The sequence below is a fragment of the Festucalex cinctus genome, chromosome 14 (assembly GCF_051991245.1).
Source record: "Festucalex cinctus isolate MCC-2025b chromosome 14, RoL_Fcin_1.0, whole genome shotgun sequence".
In the NCBI taxonomy this organism is placed as follows: domain Eukaryota; kingdom Metazoa; phylum Chordata; class Actinopteri; order Syngnathiformes; family Syngnathidae; genus Festucalex; species Festucalex cinctus.
The window spans coordinates 2,147,387-2,161,105 of NC_135424.1; the positions used below are offsets into that span (position 1 = coordinate 2,147,387).

The window sequence follows — 13,719 nt, forward strand, 5'->3', positions numbered from 1 at the left end:
GTTTTCGTTGTTCGGAACAGGTGCCCCCCCCCCACCCGGGATTAATTTACATACAATGACCAAAACCACCCATGGATCGAACAGTGGTGCTGACATGACACGACATCTTTGCGTGAGGGTGAAACATGACCCGCTCCTTCCAACCGAACTGGGCTGGGCTTCATTTGCAAGGCAGACAAGTCCAACCCTGTACGTCCCAAAGCAGGTTGACGGCTGCATTGCACACTCGGGTGTGGCGTTTTTTTATGTTTTTTTTCCCCACCCTCTAGTCTCCCTCCCACCTCACTCTCTCTCTCGCACACACACAAAGACAGTAAAAAGCCAGCCAGCGCCGCACACCAACACAATCAGGGCAGCCAGACAGTCGAGACCGCTCTTCCTCCCCTTCGTTGACCCGTCCGAAGCTCGCCATGTTCCGCTGCGGAATCGCCTACCCACGCTGCAGGTGGATCGTACCCCTGCTGTTGCTCTTCGCCATCATCTTCGACATCATCGCCATCGCCGCCACGTCGGGCTGGGTGACGGACGAGGAGGGCAAGACGCACTACGCCAGCATGTGGGAGCAGTACCACGGACGTAACGACCAGTGGGAGGGCAAGTCCCTCATGGAGTTCCGTAAGTGGCGCGCGACTATACGATCATTAACTGCGGCGACGTGAAAATGAAATAGCCCTGGAGTGGTGATGCATGCGCACTAAAGTGGGAAAAATGCAACACCTTGCTAGAATCCAGCTCAGAGTGAGGGTGGGGGTAGGGAGGCCTAAACTTTGGAATCCTCTGCCCCTCCTCCTTCTTCTCTCTTATCATATCCGGGCAGAGAACACAAACAGAAAAAGACTACAATGCCTGCTAGAGCATAGACCTCCACCAAGGCTACAATTTTTTACTTTTAAAGCTAAAAGGGGAGTTAAAAAAAAGTTACAAATGACAATTTGAGGGAGATTTGGTGAATTTATTGATCGTGCAATAGTAGGTATGATGAGGAGGCTTCCAGAACTGTCACAAAAGTCAGATTTCAAACCCAAGTTGAAGTTTTGAATGTGAAAAATACCATTTGTGAGACCGGTTGTGGAACGTTTCTGGCACAAGTGTATTCTATTTTAATACAGTGGAACTCCAAGGTGGCAGTCTTGGACTATAAAAACTAGAAAGTAAAAGTTCCATCTGGATTCAGAACAGCACAAATTAAGACATGATAGGACAGGATTAAAATACGTTAAACTAGCGGTTACGTGTTGTAACGCCAAATAAATCTTTGTGTAGCCACTGAGTATATATTTTGCAATCGGGGTAAAGAAAAAATGTGAGATCTATGTCACAGTTACTATACTTAGTATACTATAGAGGGAACATACAGTAAACAGAGAAAACACTGCAATGATTACGAGAGCCCAGACCGCCATCAAGTCTACAATCTTGGACAAAAGAAGCTAAAAGGTGTTATTATTTATTATTTATTTTTTAATCCCGAATAACACAAGTTACAACTAGATTCATAGTCTGATCATTTCAAAGTTGTCGTCCTCAACATCTATAGAGGTATAGTGTGTTGTAGTTTATGACTTTTGCTAGTGAACTGTAACAAAATGAATATTGTCCCCTGGATCAAAGCAGCAAATGGCTGCCTTTATTTCTATTGTTGATTCACTGATTGGGAGTCTAAAACGATCAAGTGTTTAACTTCTGGATGAATTCCATCTTCTGCATGTCCTCCTCAAGAATGTTTCCTCAACTTCCCCTTTCATTTGTTGCACTTCTTTGCACCCAGCACCATGACAACACCGCCGCATAACACAGGGCACTTTTGTCCCGTACTTGGCGAACCAGCGCCGGTGTGGTCGTTCAGTCGTGAATATTCCTCCTGACGTCTCGGTGAAGCGCGGAGGCGAACCCGGCAGGCACTTTCCACTTCCTGTTGAGTTGTTTGGACCCACTTCTTGTTTGATTTAAAGACGGAACTAACACAACTGGAACAATGGGGATGATTGCAACGTTGTTTGGATCAAAATGGACAAATTAGCCTTGTACATAACACAAATGAAGTTTGCATTACTCTATTATTTAGTAGTAGAGTAAAATCTCGAGCAGTTTGGAGGTAGAACAATGCGGATTTTAACTTGTAACTTTACAGGAAATCTGCATCAAAACTCAAACAACAATCTAAAGCCCAAGTGGAACTCGTACGCCTTGTAGGCCAATCCACCCGCCAGATATACGGCGTAGCGTATCATAATTCATTTTCAATTACAGTTATGTTAAACAAGTCCAAACAGATATTAAATTTCTCTGCTATTTTGCTATTCAAAGTTGAACATTCTCTACTTTGACCTCTGTGAAAAGTGACCACGAACACCCACAACTATGCATGCTAGCAGTGTCAATCTTAGGTTAGCTTAGCATGGATTATGACTTTGTCAGATATTTACCTGAAATTTTGCTTATTCACCGCCACGGGGGCAATTTATTACTGACTTTGGAGCGATTTTGGAACGCCTTTAACTCCAACATAGCCAGGTGAAGCTCATCGTTAGCTAGCTAGCTGGCGCTGCATAAGTGGCTTTGAGTTGTGCCTCAACCTGTAAATAACTTATGGGCAAATAAATTCAGTTAAGTCTGCTAAAATCAATTGTGTTTGTTTGATGAGGGTCCACTGTATAGATGACATACATACAAGTAAAGCTAAGCTAATTCGTCCTTTTACTAACGTAGTGAGAAATTCAACAGACACCTGCTCTATGTCTGATTCAACGTTTTCGCTGATTGTCGGCCAAACGGGATTGTTGAGGGCCGTGAGAAGAACCAACCTGTTCAACACGTCTGGTGTGTCGACTGAATGTGTGTTTGTAAGACATGCCTCAGGCCAGGTAGCCAGGCATTAGTAAAAACACACACACAGGTATGAATAATTGAAGGTGTTGGCTGATCCATCCAGTAACGACAAAATGGATGTGAGCGCAAGGCTTGCTTGGCCTGACTGTGTTGCTTAATAAAGAGCTTTAAATTAGACAAACATGACAAACTATGATCAGACTCCAAATTGTATCTGGGCAAAATACATTAGAATGTGCATAAAATTACACTTTGAAAAAAAAAAAAAATCCTTGAACTCGTTTATGAGATTAATTAGTAAGCATTTTGAATTGTATTTTTTTTTTTTTTAAATCACTCAATTTCACTGACTCTGTTATAACAAATTTTAATCAAAATGTTTTTAGAATGTGTACTACATAGTGTTTTTAATACAGGGGATGTGTGTATTTAAAAAAAGATAAAAATAAATATGTACATAATACATCTTGTATATGTAATAATCATCCATTAATTGTACAGTATATGTTTTGTGTTTAAAAACAAAACCCAAAACAAATAAAATGTGTATGTATTATATTTGATAATAAAATAATTATACAAAAAAATTGTATGGCCTATTGTACATTAAAAATTAAAGATATACATACAATATTTTATTGTTCTTTACATATTTTATTTTATTAGAAAAATGTTTAAAAGTAATTGTGTACATATACCCTATATATGATAATACAGAAATTGTATTTTTTTGTGTGTTATGTATCCTAATTTGTAATAGTAAAATAACTACAAAAAAATCGTAGTATTTGATAATACAATTATTGCACAAAAAAAAGTGTTCTCAACATATTTTTTTCCAAATAGTTGAAAACAAATCTAGATATGTCAATATTCTACTTAATAAAATAAGCTAATTTAAAAAAATAGCTGGAAAAATTAATGTCCTTAAGAAAACAGCCATTAAAATAGTAGTGAAATTTTTTTTAAAAACTTAATCCATAAATCAGTTTTCGACTTGGTACTTCATTATTTTTTAATATTGTATGCATTTCGTGGCACTCAAATCTTACCCGGGGAAAACAGGTGCAAACGCTGGTTTTGTATTTTTGCCGCTATACTTTCCCACGAGCTCCTTCACAGCCAGCACGGAGACTTGCCGTTTCTATTCTATACGGGTTCCATCTGGAGAACGTCACGTGGCGCCGCAGAAGGCGAGCGTGCGCTTGTGGGGTGTGGCAGACCTCGCTTCATATCAACCTGGAACATAAATCATCATCATCATCATAATCAATTGAGCTCCGCTAACGAACAATGTACATACATACATACATGCCGTTATACATTTAGCATGACACGGAGACTCCGTTTTGTTTGTTTGTTTGTTTATTGACGAGTGTATTTGTTTATGTGTTGCATGTGCAGCGTGGGCGCAGGCGGTGGCCGCCCTGATGATCCTCGGCCTCCTCATCCTCATCGGCGCCTTCATCCTGTCCTGCGTGGCGCTCTGCTGCACGCTCAACGTCACGCTGCTGCCCGTCATCGGAGTCATGCTTATCGTTGTCGGTAAGAAATGCACACACGAGTTGTTTTTATCGGGTTTGACAGTGCACTTAATTACGATGATGCCCGAGCATGTGGGGAAAGGAGAGCCGCAGCTGACAATATACTTTCCAGCCATTCGTTAAACGGCAGGAGAAGAGTAAAATATAGCACAACAGAGGCCGCATGCCACCTCGCAAGGCCCCGCCCCTAAAAGGCACATCCCTACAGTTTTTTTCTATACATTTGATACTTTTGTGTGTGTTAAAAAATACTTTTACAATGCGTCTATAAATGTGTTTAAAGTATGTGTTAGGGGGTAAACTATTTTTGAAAAATTAACTTTTGTATATATACTATACTATATCACATTTTTTGATCCATTGTGGGTATTTTTGGAATTGCAATTAACAGTTGATGTAATTCTGTACGTTGTTACAATTTTATGGAAAGATGTCCGATATAAATATAAACATATAAAAGCAGACAAATATTTATATTTGTAATTATATTAATTATCCAAAAACATCTTTAAAGTAGACAGTGATGCTATGTAAAAATGTAACACTAGCGGACACCAAATGGAATATATGGAACATAAATATTTGTATTTTGAGGATAAAAATAAGAATAAATCTTTGAGTACTTAGAGTGATGTATGTTAAATAAAACTGAGCTAAAAAAAAAAAAAAACATGCATTTCAAAACTATGTTGAATCTGTAATTTGTAGCACAATTATCATTACATTTTAGTGTAAATTATATTCAAAAAGAATTTGCTAAAAATAAATGATAAATATAAAAATAATAATAATAATAATAATAATAATAATAATAGTGCTATAAGAACCAAAATGTCCTAATTCATTTTGGGGCTTAATTAGAATAAATTTTAATAAATAAAGAAATCAGAATCTAATGCTTAACAAACTGTTCCAGCATGTAAGTGACGATATTCAGTGTTTTTAAGACAAAGCTTTTTTTTTTTTTTTTTTTTTTTGAGTTAAGGATGGAGTTGTTTAGCGTTTTAAGGTGGCGTTACCACGGAAACAGCTCCCTACTGTAAAAAAGTGCCCCCTTCCACACGTTTCCTCCACACTGTATTGCCGTTACCGAGGGGACTGGGGCTTTATATCCCGTGGACGGCAAAGGCTTTGGCTTGCAAACCCACTCGGGCTTATACATGCACGGGAGGAACGGGAACACGTTTGTTTCCCCACTTGGCTTTGCGAAAGGTTTCCTTGAGCGCTGGCTCACGTTGAGCTTTGCCGTGGGAGTGCTGAGGAACAAAAGGTCGCACAGAGGAGTGAAAGCAGAGAGCAGTAAAAAATGTTGACGCTTTCTGTAAGTTGGTGGGGAGGGATCCAATCCCAAAGAAAAAGTGTTGAGCGAAGGGAGGGCTTGGTTGTGTCACCATTGGTTGAATGTCGGGAAGAACGTTCACTTCATGACGCCACGTGTGCTTGATACTTGAGTTGGGGTTTAAAACAGTAAGCCAAAAAAATCACACTTGGTTTTAAGATCACAGTTCCATTGACATTGTGTAGATTGATGGGAATAAATAAAACTGATTATAGGTATGATAACATGAACAAATATTGACTACCGTAATATATAACAGCATGAAAAATAATGAAAATGTCAAATTTATTATAGGCAAAATATTAACTTTTTATTGCTATAATGGGCTAAATAAGGGAAGTATCCCATTAGACATTTTCTTGTTTTGTACCAAAAAAAAATAATAATCGTGATTTCAATTATTGCCAAAATAATATTATTATTTTTCCCATAATCGAGCAGCCTGAAATCCTGTCAAAACTCCTCACTTAGGGCGTCAACTCTGTTTTCTGGAAAAGCGCAGACGTGATTGCTTAATGTTGACTCACCGCCGAGTTGCTGATGTCACGTATTTTGCGACCAAAAAGTGTCTCACGTCGGTGTGGAAGTATTTTCCTCACGCTCTCGTTAGCGCCGCTGTCATCTTGTCCTCGAGAAAACACAAAATCAGGTTTTTTTTATTTCCACGCCTAACAAAATCTCAATGCCTGAAACTAGCTGAGTGTTTGGGCAGGAAAACTGAAAGTTCGATGTTCAATTTCCTGTGCAGTGGTGCTGCAGGTGATCGCGCTGATCATCTACCCGGTCAAGTTCAACGAGCAGATCTTCGAGGGCCACTACTACTACACGTGGGCGTACGGCTTCGCCTGGGGCGCCACGCTGCTGTGCATCGGCTGCGCCGTGCTCTTCTGCTGCCTGCCGCGCTACGAGGACGAGCTCACCGGACTGGCCAAGACCAAGTACCTCTACACGTCTGCCTAAACGCACCCCCCCAATAACCCCCGCAAATGCCCCCCCAAACCCAAACCAGCAGCATGTCTTCCTCCATCTTGGAACATTTGTACACTATCGCCCCCAATTCAAGATGGAGGTCGCGTCGGCATTGTCAGTTCGTAACCATTTTGTCCCTCATTATGAAACGTCACCAAAGTGCCTACACGTCATTGTGATTGACCCCGAGTGATTGTTCCAGAGTTTATGATCTGGACTTTTTGAAGTGCAGCGATTACGATCCAGAGCGATTGATCTGGAGCGTTATGATCCGCACTGTGCAATTTGAACAGCAATTGGGATTAAAAAAAAAATGCTCATGATTTCAATTTGGCGATTGATCCAGAGCAATTGATTTCGGGAGCGAATGATTTGAAGCGATTGATCCGCAGAAAAATGTTCCGGAGCAGATGATCCGAAGAGATTGTTCTGAAATGTTCTATTAATCTGGAGCGATTGATTTTGGAGCAAATTATCTGAAGTGATTGATCCCAGGCGTTCGTTTTTGAATTTTCTTTTGGAGAACTTAATCCAGAGCAATTGATGCAGTCCACCGTGTAATTCCAACAACAAATGAGATTTAAAAAAAAAAAAATGCTCATGCTTTCAATTTGGCGATTGATCCAAACAGTTTGATCTGAGCGATTGATTTGCAGCAGACAAAAGTTCTGAAGCGATTGATGCGGAGCGATTGATCCGGGGCATCAGTTCTGAGGAAAAGGGCCCGGATAATTTGACCCCAGAACATTTTATCCAACCCACCGTGCAATTCGAAGAACAGAAATTGGGATCAGAAATGCTCATGATTTCAATGAAGCAATTGATTTGAAGCGATTGATCAGCAGCGTTGAATCTGAAGTGCTTGATCTGGAGCAATTTGATCGACAGCGATTAATCCAGCTCGCCATGCAATTTGAACCAACCGGTAGGATCAAAAATGATCTTTTCAGTTTGGGAATTGAAACAGTTTCAGTTTCATCTGGTGGCGTGAATTGATTCTGAAGCAATTGTTTCTGGAGCCAATGATTCGGAGAGTGCATTCCTGAGCGATTGATCTGAAGAGTTTGTTCCGGTCCATCACACGATTGTAAAAACAAATGGCATCAAAAATACTTGTCAATTAGCATTTTTTTGGGGGGGTAATTGTGTGCTATTTTTCATACATTCAAGAGATAGGAAAAAGATTCCCCACTCAGTGGACGGAAATTTCGCACATTGGAATTGCGAATGGCTCGCTTCTTGTCTTTTTACACAGTGCATATAAAATGTGGTTAAAAGTTATCTTTGCACCTTTTTTTTTTTCTAGGCATTTGTTCATTTCTTTGTCTTTTTTTTTTTTTTTTTGCCTTGCACGTTCTTTATTTGTGTCATTTCTTCGAAAGGCACGAAGCTGGGGATTAACTTCACTTTGCAGTAGATGTCATTGCGCTAAGATATACTTTGTGATATTTCATCTTTTAGGGATTTTAAAAAGATGTCAGAATGTGTAAGCTGCCTTGATTGTCATATTAACTTTAAGGTTTTTTTTGTTGTTGTTGTTGGTTTAAAGGGAGCAACATGGACCCCAATTGTCTTTTTTTTGTTTTGGTTTTTTGTTATGATAATCTGTGTGTTTTGGGTTTTATTTGACCTAATAAAGGAGGGAACTAACATTATTCAGTAAAGAAAACACCAAAATCCTTCATCTGATGTGCCTTAGCTGCTCAATGGTCAGATTTTTTTTTTTTTTTTTTTAGCCTTTAATTTTGCATCATTCATGATCCTGTTCAAGACCTCCTTGCTTGATGTGCTATGTGAGTAAAAAAAAAAAAGAGCATATTGTAGTCAAACAACTCATATAGAGGGGAAAAAAGCATTAAGCAAAAAGACGGCAGTATATGATGAATATTTGAATTGAGGGATTGATGGTGGCAGGTTGCATGCGTGCAGGTTGAAAAAGACGACTACTGTACTATTACTGTATTAACGCTCTTTTTAGTCTTTCCTGTGGGTGTCTCACGTTGTTTTCATGAACTGTTTGCCTCTTATCGTTCTTCTGCTGTAGTGTGAAGTGATTCTATTTTTGTGTGTGTGTGTAGTTTGTATTTTTATGCAATAAACGGTTTTGTTTTGACAAAATGGACTTGTTTCTCCAGTGAATAAAACACCACACCTCAGATTGCTTTAGGTGGCTGCAAATATTGTCCGTATGACGAATATCACCATGTGTCACGGTTAGACGTCTGTCTTTGCTGCAATGCGCGCCGCCTACACAGCAGGTGTGTCATCCGTAAAGCTGACATTTACGGGGAGGGGTTGGAAAGGAAAGAGTGCAACGGCATGCAGTATTCGGGATAAAGAAAGCAAAAGTAATCCATTCGTATAATAATAGAACCCTGAACACAATGTGTACTATTATAGTAACTTTTTTTTTTTTTTTTTTTTTTAAACCCAGAAGTGGAAACAATTAGGAATTCAAATAAATTTGTGGGAGGGGGGAAAGTTGCCCAAACGACAATGAAAAAGTATTGAGATTGTTAAAAATAAAATATTACTGTACAGAATTAAAAAAAAAAAAAAAAAAAAAAAAAGATATATAGAAAAATTCAACAGTTTACCGGATTTTTTTTTAAATTGAACAGTTTTTTTTTTAATTGAACATTTAAGCCATGAAATTATTTGTACAAAAAAAAACTACATTTAAAAAAATAATAATGATTTAAAAATGTATTAATAAATAAAAAGACATGTTTGAAATGACAATAACTTTTAAAACTCCGGATGGATTTTGTTCAACTATCGTTCCTTCTGTCAAAATCAAAGCCATAAAATCCTCTGACAAGACAGTGTGACGAAATCCCAGACCTCCATCATGTTTACGTTTTTTTTTTTTTTTCGTAAGATAAGTGGGTGCTGCTGACCGGAATGCTAAGCCAGTCACTCAACTACTGAAATAAATAAACAACACACAGGAACATTAACCTTAAAGATAAATAACGGACGGTTATGCTGAGCTAAATGCTAAACAACAGACAGTAAATGCTAAGCTAAACTCAAAATACAGTCAGGAACCTTACTAAATTTAAAAATAAAAAGAATAATTAAATAAATAAAAAAAAGTGGTAAGGAATGCTAAGCTAAATGCTGAACAACAGACAGTAAATGCTAAGCTAAACTCAAAATACAGTCAGGAACCTTACTAAATTTAAAAAAAAAAAAAAGAATAAAAAAAAAAGTGAACAGGAATGCTAAGCTAAATGCTAAACAACAGACAGTAAATGCTAAGCTAAACTCAAAGTACAGTCAGGAACCTTACTAAATTTAAAAATAAAAAGAATAATTAAATTAAAAAAAAAGTGGTCGGGAATGCTAAGCTAAATGCTGAACAACTGACAGTCATGCTAAGCTAAATGCTAAACAACAGACAGTAAATGCTAAGCTAAACTCAAAATACAGTCAGGAACCTTACTAAATTTAAAAATAAAAAGAATAATTAAATAAATAAAAAAAAGTGGTAAGGAATGCTAAGCTAAATGCTGAACAACAGACAGTAAATGTTAAGCTAAACTCAAAATACAGTCAGGAACCTTACTAAATTTAAAAATAAAAAGAATAATTAAATAAATAAAAAAAGTGGTAAGGAATGCTAAGCTAAATGCTGAACAACTGACAGTCATGCTAAGCTAAATGCTAAAGAACAGACAGTAAATGCTAAGCTAAACTCAAAATACAGTCAGGAACCTTACTAAATTTAAAAATAAAAAGAATAATTATTAAAAAAAAAAAAAAAAAAGTGGACAGGCATGCTAAGCTAAATGCTAAACAACAGACAGTCATGCTAAGCTAAATGCTAAAGAACAGACAGTAAATGCTAAGCTAAACTCAAAATACAGTCAGGAACCTTACTAAATTTAAAAATAAAAAGAATAATTATTAAAAAAAAAAAAAAAAAAAAAAAAGTGGACAGGCATGCTAAGCTAAATGCTAAACAACAGACAGTCATGCTAAGCTAAATGGTAAACAACTAACAGGAATGCTAAGCTAAAGTGCCATCTTTACTACTGGCAGTCAAAAACAAATGTTTTGCTTGCAAACAGGTTGCTGAACTTTGTGCTCGACACACTCACGCACTAGCGATAAGCAGCTAGTGAGTCATCCACAGTCACTGGGGCCCCACCCTGGGAAGGGCCTCCGTGTGGAATCTGACTTTGCTCCCAGCCCAGTGTGTGTTTGCGTGTGCGTGTACTGTACATGTGTGTTGACGGTTTCAGGGCGGGGAATGACGACTGCGTGTCATCATGATGGGCGGGAGAAAGTGACACGGGCTTGTGAACGTGGGAGCAGGTTTTTAATTGAGTGGATGAAGAAGTGAAGAAGAAGAAAAAAAAACTTCCCGATAGGGGTGGCCCTACCAAATTTTTAATTCTCCTTCCTGCTACTACAATAACTATAAATCAGCAATTAGAAGCAAATCAGGTCAACATTCAAATATGTTTATTATGTTTTTTTTTATGGAAAAAAACAACATGTTGGCTTTATGGTTTTCCGTATATGGCGGATTTTCACCTATTGAGGGTGAGTCTGGACGGTACCCATCCCCCGCAATAAACGGGTGTTCACTTCCACATTGATAGTAATGGAAGTCAACAAATCATGACGAGTAATGTTTTTAGGAAGTGACACTACGCCATCTGCTGGTTGATAGCGTGCGTTGCACTCAACTAAAATCTAATGCACTGCATTCTTTTGTATTAAAGAAAGTTCATCTGTGTGACATACGAGTCAAGGATTAACATTAGAAAAATAGGCTTTTACTATGTTTTAATTTCAAGGTATTTGTAAAGTTGTTGTTGTTGTTGTTTTTTTAATAGTTAGTTACATTTACATTAGCATTATTTTTGATGGCTTTATTTTATTTCATAGTTTGTATTTGTATTTATTTTGATAGTGTTGTTATCTTAATATTTCTTGGTTTTATTTTATTTGGGGAATTAATGTGTTTTGTTGAATTATTATTTTTTTAATTAATTTTTATTTTGTATGTTTTATTTGTGATGTTTTATATTTTTAGTCTTTTATATGTTTGTTTGTTTGTTTGTTGTTTGTTTGTTTTTCATTTTTATTTTTACATACATTGTAATGCAAAATTTTATTTAGAATTTATTTTATTATTTTAATTGTTTTATCCAATTTTTTATTGTATTTGTATTTTTTATTGTTATTTTTTATTTGATCTGTATTTTCATTTCAGTCTAATTAATACATAATTGCATTTTTATTTAGTTTTTTGTTTTTGTTATTTTATTTCATTTTTATCTTTTTTGTTTTGCTTTGTTAATTTGTCATTTTTGTACGTATATTAAAATTGCCCTCGTAATCCACCATCCATTTTCTTGGCCGCTTATTCCTCACAAGGGTTGCGGGGGGTGCTGGAGCCTATCTCAGCTGGCTTTGGGCAGTAGGTGGGGGACACCCTGGACCTGTTGCCAGCCAATCGCGCAGTGCTGGCCTCGTAATATTATATTTTATTTGCATAATTGTAGCACCTACTGAACCACGCTGCGCTCCTGGCAACGTTTTTTCACATATGCTACTCGAAGTCTACTCTCTTCTGTCAAGTGTGCAAGTCAACCTTGTGGTTAGGATGATGATGATGATGATGATGATGATGATGATTTCATACATACACTCCCAAAACGATGTCAAGTAAAGTTTTGTTTTTAATTTTTTGGTTGTTAATTGTAGTGGGTGTTGGTTTCGATCCACCTTCAAGGTGCTTTCCAGTTGAGAGTTGTCAAGAGGGTTCCCCCCCGAAATGTGTGTCCCCGACACCTCATACCAGCACTAGAGGAAGACGCCCGGATGCTTTTGGGGACTGGTGGGGCGGAAAAAAATGGGTCAAAAAGTTACTTTAGGTCAATACTGTCAGAACATGATGTGGGTGATTCTCAACCTTTTTAAATCAGTTATAATTCATGTGCTGTTATTTTGTCGTCTTGTTATTTTTTTAGCGGATTTTATTTTTTGGTTACCTTTGTTTTTGTTTTTTCATTTTTTTCATTTTTTCATTTTTTTCGTTTTTTTTTTCCTTTTTTTTCTTTTTTTTGGTTACCTTTGTTTCAATTTTTTGTGACATTTCTATTGAACTTTTATATTTATGGTAATTTATTTTTTGCATAATACGATAGCAACATTAAGTAATTTTATATTTTTTGTTTGTTTAATTAATTAATTTGTAATTGTAAAAAAACCAACAATATTTGGACTTTCCTTGCGAGTAGCCTATAAAAAGAAAAGGTGCTTTCCACTGTTGGGACACAAACAACGCAAACGAAAGCGGCGAAGAACAAACAGACAAGCTAAAATGCACAATATCAGATTTTTGTCTTCCCTGCCAAGTTTTCCTTTCCTTTCACATTCTCTCCAAAACTCCAAATGTCTAGAAGAGTGCTTCTCAAACTTTGCACAGCAAAAAGCACAAAAAAAAAAGTACTAAGCTCTCCACATATTGTAGCAGAGTAAGCCTAAATGTTAAACAAAAACAAGAAAGACGTTTTATTCCTAAAAAGTATATGTAATATTATGCACAGTGTGTACATTACCATATAAATGTTTAAAAACTGTTGTTAAGAATCAAATGCATTGAAAGTCTTACTGCGATAATACGCATAATTCAAAGTTAAATACGACTGAACTGTACTCAGGCAGTGATTCTTTCATGTACCACTTGGGGGAGCCCATGAACTGCTAGCGGTAAACAGGATCAAATCAATTAGATAAAAAAAAAAATAGTTAAAACAATACTAAATAATAAAAATAATTAAAAAATAGAAACAATGAAACACATAATGAAAGAAAACAGCTAAATCTTTTTAGTTTAAATTCAAGTGTATTAAAGAGAGAACATGAGATCACCACAAAAAAAAGAAATCCCCACAATGTTGCGCATGCAGTGCATTATTTATTATTTCATGATTTGTGCTGCACGCTCGTCTTGTACGAATTGCACAACTTCATTCATGTGCCAACTGTCAAGTCACGATCATGATATGATTGCGA

The 13,719-nt window shown here is 37.0% G+C and overlaps 1 protein-coding gene across 1 annotated transcript; it reads left to right on the plus strand.

Annotated features, from left to right (window-relative positions):
• Positions 1–202: 202 nt before the first annotated feature.
• Positions 203–8,799, plus strand: perp (p53 apoptosis effector related to pmp22). Its single transcript, XM_077494527.1, has 3 exons — positions 203–615; positions 4,234–4,374; positions 6,461–8,799. The coding sequence occupies exons 1-3, from the start codon at positions 411–413 to the stop codon at positions 6,670–6,672; spliced, it is 558 nt and encodes a 185-aa protein (XP_077350653.1). The 5' UTR covers positions 203–410; the 3' UTR covers positions 6,673–8,799.
• Positions 8,800–13,719: the final 4,920 nt, after the last annotated feature.

What these genes read in the sequence shown, in the direction of transcription:
- perp (XM_077494527.1), top strand. Translation starts at nt 411, where the DNA reads ATGTTCCGCTGCGGAATCGCCTACCCACGCTGCAGGTGGATCGTACCC. An exon ending in CAAGTCCCTCATGGAGTTCC is followed by an intron (nt 616 to 4,233) that starts GTAAGTGGCGCG and finishes TTGCATGTGCAG; the next exon opens with CGTGGGCGCAGGCGGTGGCC. An exon ending in AGTCATGCTTATCGTTGTCG is followed by an intron (nt 4,375 to 6,460) that starts GTAAGAAATGCA and finishes TTTCCTGTGCAG; the next exon opens with TGGTGCTGCAGGTGATCGCG.